Below are 13,791 nucleotides of genomic sequence, written 5' to 3'. Positions count from 1 at the left end.
GAACACTCATTTCTAAACCTTCCCACACCTCTTCACACCATTTGTAAAAGACGTATGTATTATTTATCACAATCCTTCAAAAATAGTATACCTAAAGCACATCATTAGACAACGTTGGGAAAGTGCTTGGACAATCACCAACCTTTTCTTCGCCAGATCAAAATTTGATGTACTAACTACGCATGGAACGACCGCAAACAACGCCAGGAAACACGTGCACTATGTCGACTGCGTATCGGTCACACAAGACTGACGCACTCGGGACTGTTCATTATAATACTATAGAAACCTTGAATGGCTGAGAGAAGTAATAGCGAGAGGCGCAATTACGTTCACCCATACATCCAACCCGATGGATTGGTAAAGCACGTGCTTCCCAATCCGATTGGGAAGCACGTGCTTTACCAATCCATCGGGTTGGATGTATGGGTGAACGTAATTGCGCCTCTCGCTATTACTTCTCTCAGCCATTCAACTGATGTGGGACAAAGGGTCTAGAACGCACCTTTGAAGCTTTCCATAAAATATGCTCTTGGCTCATTTTCAACATCTGTAAATTTTCTCCTACTAAGCATCTGCTTTATCTATCCGTCATTTAATTTTCAGTCTGTAATTCTTCTATAAAAGAATTTTCGTCGTAACGTTCACCGCAATGCCATTAAAACTAGCATAAAAATTATAATCAACGGTGACTATTCGTTAAAAGAATACTATAGAAACCGAGAACTGTGTGATACCTGCAACACATTACTAACAGTTCCACACATCCTACTAGAATGTCGCAAATACAATTCAATTAGAACTACATGTGGAATCCAAGAGGAGACATCAGCGAAGTGCTATCTAACAATGAACAAAGAGAATCCAAATTGATAGAATATTTAAAACAATTTATTATTGTTATTATTCAAAAATAGTGATCTCAGCAGTAATTATGAAATTTCCACATGTCTAGCGAGTCAAACAATGTTTGTCACCATTCAACTAAACTTAATTAAAATAGAATGGACCTTTTTTTCGCTTTCAGTAATGTTCGCTTGAAACTGGAAATCATGATTGGATAACCTCATGAACCTGCAGAGAGCCTGAATGTATACTGAGCACTGATGTTGCCGTTTGGTGAATGAGTGTGCAGAGTACTTTCGGAATTGAGCTTTCTGTTCATTCTCGTATATGAATCTAGTTGGCGTTGAAAAAAACCAATACTCCTCAATAAGGCAGCTGATAATTTCTCACTGACACTGAAAATTTGCAGCACTGGTGTATGCTATTTGCTGCCTATTTTGCTGCATTGAAAGTCTCGTTTGACGTCGAAATTGATGACACTGATTGCGGAAATATGAAAGTGAACTGCTCAAAAATAAAATTTGTTGGAGTGAGACGAATAGAAAGAAATTTCTATTTCATTCTTTCCTTTTGACGATTTGAGCCCTGCATGAGCCACTTGAAATGAAGAAATTCACTGAATTTCCAATTTTAACTGAAACCACCTGAAACTTCAAGTGTATTTTAAGTGTGATTTTGGGTTCAGTGCTAGGAAACTCGGAAAATGGTTATTTTTGGACCATAAAATGGTTATATAAAACGAGCGTGCAGGGAAATGTCAAAAAACGCAAACACAAATTCGAAAATGACGCCATTTTTGATGACATTTTTTTTGGATTTGTGAGTCAAGAGCATCCGCGAAAAATCGTAATAAACTGTGAAAACCGAACATAATTGACCCAAAACAATGTGAAAATGGTGCATTCAGCTTTTCTCCAGTTTATAGAAGTGGAAAACTTTAAGTCCTATCGTGGCAAAGTCACGATTGGGCCGCTCAAAAAGTTTTCCGCCGTTATCGGTCCTAATGGTTCGGGTAAGGGACTTTTAACCTTCATGTTCAATTATTGCTTTCACTGTTAGGATTCCTGTTTCAGGTAAATCCAACTTCATGGATGCCATCAGTTTTGTGATGGGAGAAAAGACAACCAGCTTGCGGGTCCGAAAGTTAAATGAGTTGATTCATGGTGCTTCAATTGGGCGCCCAATTTCCAATCGAGCATATGTTACGGCCAAATTTGTTATAACCGATAAAAACGGTGATCAAGAGCAAAAAAGTTTCCAACGTTCAGTCATCGGATCTTCATCGGAATATCGCATAAACGGAAGTGTAAGTAAATTGGTTTAAATCGGTATCAATTTTTGAAAAGGGCGTATACTTCAATTCTAAACAAACCCAATTACTATCATAAACATATTAAACTTTCTATTTTCAAGTGCATTTACACCTCTTGTGAACGTGAAAATTCTTCAAAAACTCGGCTATACTGCATTTCTTGTTTGCAAAACTAGGTAGAATAGATGCGGAATGAATGAAAGATTATTTTTGAATTGATTTCCTTGTTCAAAACCCTTTAAGATTGGTTTTATTTCAATTCCCCCGATTTACACTTCTGGATATTTTTTTCGCGTTCACTCCCAAGCAACCAGAATTCCCTTAAAAAGGTTTCATAGAAGCTTAATCAGCTCTCGTGTGTGTCTGTGATGATTGAATGGGTTGGTCATTTGATTGTACCTTATTTCGTTTAAAGGACTCTCAGTACACAATATAAATAATATCAAAAAATTTCATCATCAAAAATTTATTCGAATATCATAACATTGTTAAGAAAATATCAGTCCAGATATAAACAAAATAAATATCGCTTAGAATTCCCATATAGGTTCTTTAAAATGCCTAGAAGTATCTTAATGGAGCGTTAAAAAGTGTTGCGGACCTTCTAGAAAGAAGTTGCATTAAAAGCGCTTAGAAGTTCCGTTATCGATAATTTAACCTTTCAAAGGGCGATGGAAGTTTCTGAGTATCTTTTACGCAACAAGAATCACCTGAAGTTGCATTAAATGCGCTTAGAAGTTCCGTTATCGATAATTTAACCTTTCAAAGGGCGATGGAAGTTTCTGAGTATCTTTTACGCGACAAGAGTCACCTGAAGTTCCCGTAAAACATTTTTTCAGCCAAATTTGAACTTCGGAGTTTTATCTTTAAGTAAAAACGCGACTTTTGATTCCTTGAGCTGCCATTCCTCTCGAAGTGTAAACGGTTCTTGTGAACTCGGACGCGAACGTGAACGTGAACTCATTCAGTGCCTCTGCTTGCACTTCTTATTCTTTGGAACAGTCCATTCTAAGGCATGTCGTTCCATTTCGTCTCTGAATCTTGGACAAGTTAGCTTAGCTTAGCTTGATTGACTACTCACATCCACCTTAAATCATGGAACTAGAAATGTTAATAATTTAAACTGTGTTTATAACTGAAGAAAATTTACTAATTTAGGTTTTAATCCAAAATACATTTTTTTGAGAGTTTCATCTTGGTGAAACATTTCGAATTCCACGATCGCTGGCGTGGCTCAGTAGAACAAGTTCCACATTGCCAATGGTTGCTACTCCGTGATTGACCGAGGCCATCAATTTTGTTCAGAGGTCAAAAGAATGATACTTGGGATTAGCAACATTCTCAATGAACAAAACTGATGCTCTCTCTTTGAACATCAATAACGGCGCCGGCCACGTCCTAGTAGTCAATAGATAGTTAGGAAAAATAGAGAAAAGGATGAAAGACATAAATTTGTGCCTTAGGACCGAGGTTACCTCTGCATCCTAGCAAAAAAAAAAAATGGGATGTGGGTTCAGGGATATGATCTGGAAACACCTTTGACAAGTGCATGAATTTGACTGTTCCTATAGTTTTCAAACTTCTTAGTAACTTTACAGGTTCCCCATGCAAAGTCTTTATTAAATTCCTGTCTAGATACAGTGATCAATAATAGTTTGGATACATTATGTTCCCACTAACTAATCCAATAATTCAAGGAAAACCATTTAACTATTTTAAAAGTAAGCTTAATAAAGAACGTTTTGAATGAATTGTTCTGAGAACCTAAAATTATCTAAAAGTTCATTGCTGTGGTATTTTCAGATGTGCCTGTTATAATTTTCAACCATGATTGATTATTGTGACCATCCGATCTTACATATTCGTTCACCTTCAAAAAGATTCAAAGCAAAAATGAAATTGTACATCATCCACCGTGAACAATTTCAGTAATCTATTATTTTCCTGGATGTATTATTTTTGAATACTATGGAATTCAAAACTTCTTAAGTTAAAAAATACTCGCTTGCATACATCACACACATCTAATTTAAAAACAAAAAAAAAACCTACCAATAGCTTTTTTAATTCAATGTCTCTAGCACCGCTGTTTTATGATCTCCTAGTATAACTATAATCATACAAAAAAGTTAGGGACTGAAGGGAAATGAATTTTTGTAAAAGTGTGTAAGAATAAGCTTTCTGTTTATAACTCTACGAAAATCAGAATTAAAAAAGAGCCTCTATTCGACATGTTTTTTTTCCAATGACATATTCGAATGAATCATCAGCATCTTCATTATTATTCAGTAGAAACAAATAAAGATTTAATAAGGGCTTTAATAAAGGCTATTTCCTATTCAAATGAATAAACATATTCTGAAATTTCTTATGTTCAATGTAAATAATATATCTAGCTTTTTTTGTTGTGAAGACATGAATATCAAGTGATCTTCGGAAGATTGTGGACTTAAAGACAGGAAACCATGCTCAAAAACTTTTATCATTTGATTCATCGGAAGGGATAATCGGAATGGTTTGCGTTTATGATGGATTCTTTAATTTAACACTTTGAAAGAGTATGAATACAAACCAACATGGATCACTCACTGTTCAGGTCGGTATAGTAAAAGCGTCGTCCAGTCTCTTTTGAATCTGCAGCCTACAAGTCAATTATATTCAAAATTGTTCGCTCGATCTACTTGAGCTTTAGTTTTATTTTTGAAAGCTTCCAATTCGAAAAAATAACCATATGCATTAAAAACGAGCCTTAACCCGTGAAAGAGTTGAATTTGAAACGAGTCTTAATTTAGTGTTTCGTTCATATATTAATCTGGTGCTGGATGCCACGCAAATGATGTTAACAGCCTAGCAAATAGTATTAAAAGAATGTACTTATCTTGATGATTCTTTGTAGTTGCATTTTCACAATATATTAGCTGCATTTTCACAGTCTAGTTAGTTCCCCATCACAGTTTTCGGAAATCGAATGAATTACAGCACCATTTGGTGCTAAATTTTAATCAACTGGGAAAAGTTTTTTTGCATTTCATCGACCAATCGACTAACATAGAAACTCGATGAAATTTTAAGATGCTCATTATGGCGAAATTCCCACCACAGATATTGAAATTAAAATGTGATAGAAAACACCTCCAACACACGCGATTTAATGCATCTTCTAGCCGATATCCATCACATTGCACCACAAAATGAAAAAAAAAAAAACAAGCAATTTTCACGAAGGCGATGCAAAAACACGATTTTTTCTAACGAAAACGTGACCGAAAAACCACATGCTTCTATTCGGCCGTCTTGGTTCGCTGGGAATAGTATATTGAAGAAAAACTATATAGATTATCATCTAGAACTGTTTTGTAATGACTATCGCGTGGATTTCAATTTTGTGAAAAAAAAATAAGCTTTTCTATTTGAAGCTTCATTCTCAATTAATAAATAACCAAATACCTACAATTAATATTAATTAACAATCCTTTTAAAAACTGATTAGGTAATTAAGTCAAACTCCGGAATCAGTAACAAATTTTAAATAAAAAAAATCTCAATAAAATTGTAAATAAATGATGGAAAATTTTCCTAAACTTATTTATTAGCTGTAAGTAACATGATTAAAAGTTCAGTGTTATAAGTTTTCAAAAATAGTATTATCCGTTTTGAACTGTATAATACAAATGATGCTTCAAAATACTAAAAAAACTGATGGAATATGATATCAAAAGCAGAAAAAGAAAATAATTTAGATTGCACACTAGAGAATTCTAGCATGAACAAATTGAATAGCTGTTTCAGAAATTAGCCGCTTTCTAGTTTTCAAGTTGTTGGAGTTATGATGAAATTTATATCTTTTCGCACTTGCATAAACTTGCATTTATTTTTATGGAATTAAGATATCACTGAATATCTTCGCCTTGTTTATTTAAATTCCCAGAATGTCGTTAAATAGGGAAGATATGAAAAATATGAACATACGTAAAAGCATCCCACATTATATACCTTTATGGAAATATTCTCAAATCATTGAAAATTTAAACAATATACCTACAAAGAAACAGTTTACTTATCCTGATGATCCTTTGAGTGCTCCTCTTCTCTGTGTTGATAGCTCCGGGTCTGTCTGGAAGGCCAAGCGCTTTCCCTTTTGAATCAGTCACTTGAAGGCTATTTCAATTTCCGCAATTCCAACACTCAATCACACTTCCCTCGTCAAAACGCGTGTGCTGCCTCTCTGGTTGCCAGTCGATTCCGTGTTCCTTTCATTTCTTCAAACCTTTATTTCGATAACTTTTCCAAATTTCATGAAGTTTGAAAAAAAAAAATCGGGAGCGGACGTCAAACACGTCTTCAAGCAAACGATGCTTACTTAGATCCCCGTCTCTGAATCTTGGACAAGTTGTATAGAAAAAGTTGCTCGCTGCTACTGGCTGCGCCTTGCTTGCTGGGTGGCAGATATACATACATACATACATACATACATAATCTAGCAGCGAATTCAACTCGATGAAGTCAACTGAATAATAGATCTACAGCTTGACTTGTATCGTCTGACGATTTGGCCTATTGGTAAGGTGTCGGAGAGGTAATCAGTAGACTCGAGTTCGATTCCTGTTCGAGGGGATTTTTTTTGGCACATACCATTCATGATTGTTTTTTTTTTATTGTTACATTATACGGCTAATAGCATCAAAGCATCATCCGTCAAACAAAACACCAGAAACATAATGTATGAGCATGTGTTCGTTCTTTGAATTCTACAAACAGACCTAGATTATTTTGTTATTGCTTTGTTTGATGAATCTACGCCTCACCGTTTAGTGCAATCATGATCATGAATGATAAATGAAAAAAAAAAAAATCACTTCGACCAGGAATCGAACTCGAGTCTACTGATTACCTCTCCGACATCTTATCAATAGGCCAAATCATCAGGCGGTACAAGTTAAGCTGTAGCTATATTACTCAGTTGACTTCATCAAGTCAAATTGGCTGCTAGATTCCCCGGCAGAAAACGCTCATTATGCCTTCATTCATGGTGCTCATACTGCCTCGGGTGGTTTCTCATTACAGTGACTGGTTTTCAGCTTTCGGCAAAATTTTTTAAAATGCATATTTAAACGTTTTTATCTACTTTTTCAGGTTTCATCCGATTAGCCAATAGACTATTTGAGTGTCTGAACACGAAACAATGATGTAATTCACATATTACAGTTGTTCTCTATGGTTAAATAAGCATTTTCCTTAAAGTGGCCATTATGCCCTCATCTCCCTTACTTTGGACGGTTTGTTTTCCGTCTCCAAGGGTGATTAGTGGGAACATTTGGGCGCGAATTTCTCAACCAGGCATACTGTCAATGCACGTGGTGGCGACATGAGTCTATTCTTTAAAATAAATTAGATAGGATTGAAGTTTTTAAAGGCCGAATGAACTTTTTGATTTTTTGCAAACGTAAGTTGAAGTTATCAATAAAATAATCTACTTTTCAATTACAAAAAGTGAGCATATGCATTTTTCGGAAGAATTTTCAATTAAGAAAGTACATTAGAGCAAGTGCAAACTTTCAACTTTAACAAAAAATTTTTACATTATTTCTTCATCTTAAAATTGTTGGGCCTAAAAAAACAAACTGATTTTTTTTTAATCATTCATCAAAAATCTGTTTACACGTCTACTGTTTGTTTACACACAATTCAAGTACGAACTTAACATGAAAAGTATGTTTTTGTTTGACATATTTTGGCTACATAGAAGAGACTTTTGATTCATTTTTTGTTGAAAAGTTTTTTGACGTAGAATTACGTCTTACGGCAACACTATAGGGGGGCAAATTGAAATTCGCGAACGGATCTCGCGTCACGAAAAACGCTTCTTTCACAGACATCTTTTCCGTACATCATTTTGGGTCAGCTATGTGTTGGTATACCAATACTAATAAAGCGTTCTAGAAGGTTTTCAACCAGCAAATCTGCTCCGGTGAAAGTAACTTAGGAGTGTGGTACGGACAGAGGCCACCACAAAAATTTCTAGGCAAAAAGCCATAACAATTAAAACCAGTCCTCAGGACTGTATCCTCTTAATTAAAAGAGTTTAGAATCATATTTCCGTCGTTTAATGTGAATAGATTCTGGGAAATCTTCTCTATCTAAAGGCATTAAAAAAGGCATACTCAACTTTTCTTCCAGAAAAAAGAAGAATTTGTTAAAAAAAAACGAACATTTCAACAGAACACGAAATGTGTCGAATGTTTATCCAGTCAGTGTAAGTAGTTATTTTCATAATTTGAAGTACAAGGCAATCAATTGCTCCAAATTTAACGAATGTGTTTTGATAAGTATATTTTCATGTTCTTGAAGGGGTGATCTCAAACGTTTGGCCGGCAGTGTACTTTCAATTGATCCCGATGAAAACCCAATGGATCAAAGCAAGCTTTTGTTCGTCGATACTCGCACGTGTGATCCACCCTTTTTCGTTATTACACCCAAAATAATCTGCACGTAGCTGCTACGTGAAAAACTACATAATTCTTATCCAATTGATTTTCACGTAAATTGTACGAATAAAATAAGTAAACGCATCCCTAATAGGAATTTTCGCTTAGTGAACATCACGTACAACTTACGTGAATATTTAGTGAGTTCAACGCGATGTGATGATGAAAGCTGCGAGAAATGTGTTTATTATATGAATGGTATTTTGATCTTTCCTATTATTTTTATTCGTTTTCAATTACGGTAAATAAAAATGAAAACAATTTAAATTTTATCGTAAATAAAATTTATTTTATTTCTTGGTCACTGTCGTCACATCAATGCACACGTTCACTGTCATTAAACTTTATTTGTTAAAATAACAGATCCGGGATCTTTTGCTGACGAGTTCTGTAGAATCGTGTGGAAATTGAAAAGTAATTTATAATGAAAATACATTTATTTAAATAATTAATAGTTTACCTTGTAAGGCTGATGTGATCGTTTTCTGTTGTCATAAATGACTATAAATGGTCCTAACCCATATTGGTTCAGGTAATTGTCTGGCTGTGGGGGGGGGGGGGGGGGGGGGTGGTCAAGATGAAATTCCATCCGGAGCCGTTTAACTGCATTCATCGCAGCCATCTTCGTAATCTTCCAGACGTTTTCAATCATGCTACTTCTTTTTCTTAGATTTCTCTCATAGAAAAAAAAATAAGAAGTTTACGATGATATAGATTCAGCTATCGATCCAAGACCAATTAAATTTACCAGAATTTGTATTCGCCAGCCAGCTCCACATCCGAATGTCGATACTACTCGGCTAATTAACTTTTTCATTTCATCTTCAACTTTTTGTGATTGATATTCCAGGGGCAGCAGATTTTTATGATGAACTTTTAATATGACCTGAAAGTGTTAAAAGTAGAGATGTACCGAATATTCGGTTGGCCGAATACCTCCTAAAACCGTTAAGCCGAATATTCGGCTCACCGAATAGTTGAGCCAAGTATTCGGCCGAATAGGCCGAATACTTACTTTTCAAATTTAAACAATAACATTATTGTCAATTTTTTTCTAATGAATTTGGATAATTTATAGAACAGCCCAAAATAATGTTGTAAAAGAAAGAGAATCATCAAAAACTTATGGTTTCAGTTAAGCATCTTAGGTGTATCTGTGTATCTTTCACTGAAGATCGTACAGGAAAATGCTCTTGAAATATCCGGGCTCACCCATAAATCCAATAAAGAATTCAAGATAAGTCAAATCTGGCCGGGATGCTCAGATATTGGTCAAAACCTCCTGGATTTTGCTCGGCTTAATTCTAATAATTGGCTAAATTAAATAAAAAAATTGTTTTTTTTTTGAAAATTTCAAGATTTTGTGTTCAAAAACGGTTTTTAAACAATTTCAAAATGAACGTAAATGTTTGTGTAATCCTTAGATACGATTTGTATACTGCTCATGCGTTTCAATGAAAACATATAATTTCAAGTTATTTAATTTCACTTTCCTATTGTATGTTTTTTCCTTGATTTGGTTCAGATTTGCTCGTTTTTTTTAAATTTTTCCTAAAATTGTTCTGATTTTCCCAACCGTGTGGTTGAAAGTATGGCATGGCGTAAGGTTAACGCACAGACTAATAAAAATCATCGTAGATTTTAACAATTATTTTGAAGAAATCCTGCTCAAATACTTCTCTCATCTAATTAGATATTGTTGGGACACCTGATCACCCTAGAGGTATTCTTGGCACTGGGCTCATCCCTCTGACAGTGAGATGTCAATTGGATTGACGTCACGATTGCCATGTAATATTAAAGGTTGTCATATTGATTTCCACAGTTGAGGAGTGCACACGCGATAAACATTTTACTCCGTTAAATATATAGTTTATTTTATAATTGTACCCCGGGTTTTTACTGCAAATATCACCTCGTCTCCGGGGATACAACAGATATCAAAGTTATTTTAAATTGCTTGGCACCAGTTTCGACGTGTTTTTTTCTCAGATTTTAGAGGAACCCATCTCTTTGGTGATAAACGCCCTTGAAGTGACAAGTCATCTAATGTCCTTTCAGTTATCGATGAAATTTTTCAAGTCAGAGATACCCCTACTTGAAAGAGATCTTGTAATAAGGTACACCGGGGTAAGTGTGGACGATGGCTATTAAAACAAAGGTGTGCACTATTTTCTCAAACTTTTAATGCAGAATGTTCAATTTACTCGTAATCTATCCAATAACTGTGAAAAAGATACGATTCCGAGAATAACGGATGTTTACAGCGACTTTTTGCGAATTTTCTATTTTCAACTACTATGTCGAGGTGATGTGCATCTTTTCAATTCAAATTTCTCGTAAACTAGCTGGCTCTTGACGAAAAACTCTACATTGAAACAATCCTTACATTCGAAACAACCAGTTAGAAAAAGAAACGGCGTTAAAAATGAAGAAAAAAGAGTTTACTTACAAAAAAACTAAAATTTTGTCTCCAAACCCTACCTGGGGTAAGTGTGGACGGCTTTATACATACTTGATATTTACATATTTTTTCAATTTTCTGCCCTTCACTCAATACAATTTAGCTATATTTAGCATTCGGATCATGAAAAGTTGGGTTGTTCTGGAATAAGTAATATATTTTTGATAAAATCGGATCTCGTGTATTGGAACATAAATTATACACAATAATCATTGAAAGATGCCTTACTAGTAGCACCATGAACTTTTTTCAAAATTTTGGACGGTTCGAGCAATAAAGTAACGTATTCAACCAAGAATACACAAATTTGTTGAAAATTTCCTGAAAAATCATAGGTAAAATTTACCGTCCACACTTACCCCATAAAGCGGGGTAGGTGAAGACACCAGCAGTCCATAACAATTTACTTGATAACTTTTCTCGCTTTGCTTCTTTCAAGTTCATCTCTTCAGCGTTTGTTAAAAACATGTTCTGCATCACATTGAACGCCATTTTATCAAAATTGGTCAACTGCTAATTTTATTATGATTTTTTAAAGTTGAACTATACGAAAAACCGTCCACACTTACCCCGGTGTACATCATCTGGTTGAAAATAGTCGACTCAAAAACATGAAGGGCAGTAAGATGGAAGAAATAGAAGGAAATAGAAATTATCGCTTTTGAATTTTTATTACAAATTCAATAGTATATTCGACCGAATATTCGGCCGAATATTCGTTTGGCCGAATAGTTGAAAAGGTCAATATTCGGTATTCGGCCGTTCGCCGAATACCACTATTCGGTACATCTCTAGTTAAAAGCAATATTGATTCCTGTAATTTCTTAGATGGAATAAGTGAAAACGCGCAATGAAACATCTACAACTCAAGAAATTTATCTCCAAAATGGCCAGAAAGGATATCCCGAGTGTTGAATCTAAAGCGGATATTTAAAATTATTATAAAGGTCTTTGTAAATCAAGGTCTTTTGGTTGAACAGCATTCAGTGAAATTGAAGTCCCAAGCATTCATTTATTCCGGAGAAAAACTTAGGATATATCAATGAAAGTTGATAAAACAGACAAACAAGAACAAGTGTTACGCGTGGTCGCGAATGAAAAGGTGGACTGTATATTTTCGGTTGGAATTTGCGGAAAGAAATAACGACGCGTGTGGTTCAGTTGGAATCTAATTTTACTCTGATCTCTTTTTCTAGTATTACACACAAAACTTTCGAGGCCGGAATTTAGCAAAATTTTGCTCAAATTTGACCAGCTAGAAACTTAGCAATCAATTTAGCAATATTTTTTAACTAAAATTTGAGCAAACGAGAAAAAAAGTTAGCCGCCGCATTTTTTACTAAAATTGCTAGCAAAAATCGGAGGAAAAGATAGCTCCGGATTTTAAATTTCAAAATTTATTGTTTTTTTTATTGAGGGAATGTTTGATTTAGCATTAGAATACACAAATAACTTCATTTTGATTTTATTTTACAAATTTTTTCGAAACTTAATTTGCACTTTTATTTAATAATTTACAATCCTGGGAACACACCTTTCGGCGAGTGAAACGCCAAGCGACCGATCCTAATTCACGAACGCACCGGGTTTGTTCCGGTAGCAGCGGGCTCAAAATTCCAATTTCAACTTTTCATTTCCGGACTGTTGCAAAAAACCCGTCGTGTTTGCCGGCGTTTGTCATCTGGAAGAAAAAAAAAACAATTTTTTCGATTAAAAATCGGAAAATCTGTAGACTTTAAAATCGGATCTTACCTGTAAGCATCCGGTGTCTATTTAGCTACCATTTCGTCGTGGAGTTGGTCACCACAAGCACCACCAGCAACGAACATCCGGGACCGCACTTAATCGCATCAACTTTTTATTTTTCTCCCAACTGGCGCGGCGGCTGCTGTCTGTGAACAAAGCGGCTAAAAAAAACTTTGTTTTACTAAAATCAAGTAATATGGTCTTTTTTATTGCTAATATCAAGTAAATTTAGCTTTTTGCTAACTCGAAAGTAAAAAAATATTTTTGCTAATGGAAAGTAACACTGAATTTTTGCTAAGTGGAGCCCCGAAAATTTTGTGTGTACACACAAAATTTTCGAGGCCGGAATTTAGCAAAATTTTGCTCAAATTTGACCAGCTAGAAACTTAGCAATCAATTTAGCAATATTTTTTAACTAAAAGTTTAGCAAACGAGTAAAAAAGTTAGCCGCCGCTGTTTTTACTCATATTTTTAGCAAAAACCGGAGAAAAAGATTGCCCGGATCCGTAATTTCATGTTCTGTTATTTTTTCTCTGGAGAATCAGGGGAATGTTTGATTATTGAGTAGAATACACAAATTTCATTCACTTATAATTTATTTTTAACATTAAAAAAATCACACTTTTTGTCAAACGGAAATTCCGATCCTGGGAACGCACCTACTGGCTAGCGAAATCCCATGCCATCTTCATTAAAGAAAGCATCGGGGTGTTTGCCGGATGCAGCTTGTTTCCAGTTGTGGTCCTTCTTTATTGCCGGACTGTTGCGGGTTTCGTGTTGCAGTTTTAACCTGGTAGAAAAAAAACAAACACACAAATTTGAAATTTAAAAATTGGACAATCTAAACATTTTAAGATCGGACCTTACCTGTAAGCATCCGGTGTCGATTCAGATACCATTTAGTCGTGGAGTTGGCCACCACAAGAACCACCACCAAC

General features: G+C 35.0%; 1 protein-coding gene across 1 annotated transcript in view; it reads left to right on the top strand.

Moving 5' to 3' along the window:
- The first annotated feature begins 1,623 nt into the window (after positions 1-1,623).
- LOC129739668 (structural maintenance of chromosomes protein 1A) overlaps positions 1,624-13,791 on the top strand; it is a 30,090-nt gene continuing 17,922 nt past the window's right edge. The window contains exons 1-2 of the mRNA XM_055731155.1: positions 1,624-1,858; positions 1,920-2,152. Coding sequence (XP_055587130.1) covers positions 1,741-1,858; positions 1,920-2,152 — 351 coding nt within the window. The 5' untranslated portion in view covers positions 1,624-1,740. The remainder of the gene's footprint in view (positions 1,859-1,919; positions 2,153-13,791) is intronic.

Source organism: Uranotaenia lowii, chromosome 1 (genome assembly GCF_029784155.1).
Source record: "Uranotaenia lowii strain MFRU-FL chromosome 1, ASM2978415v1, whole genome shotgun sequence".
NCBI lineage: Eukaryota > Metazoa > Arthropoda > Insecta > Diptera > Culicidae > Uranotaenia > Uranotaenia lowii.
The sequence above is the reverse complement of the archived record's forward strand: the minus strand, read 5'-3'. Positions and strand labels throughout refer to the sequence as shown.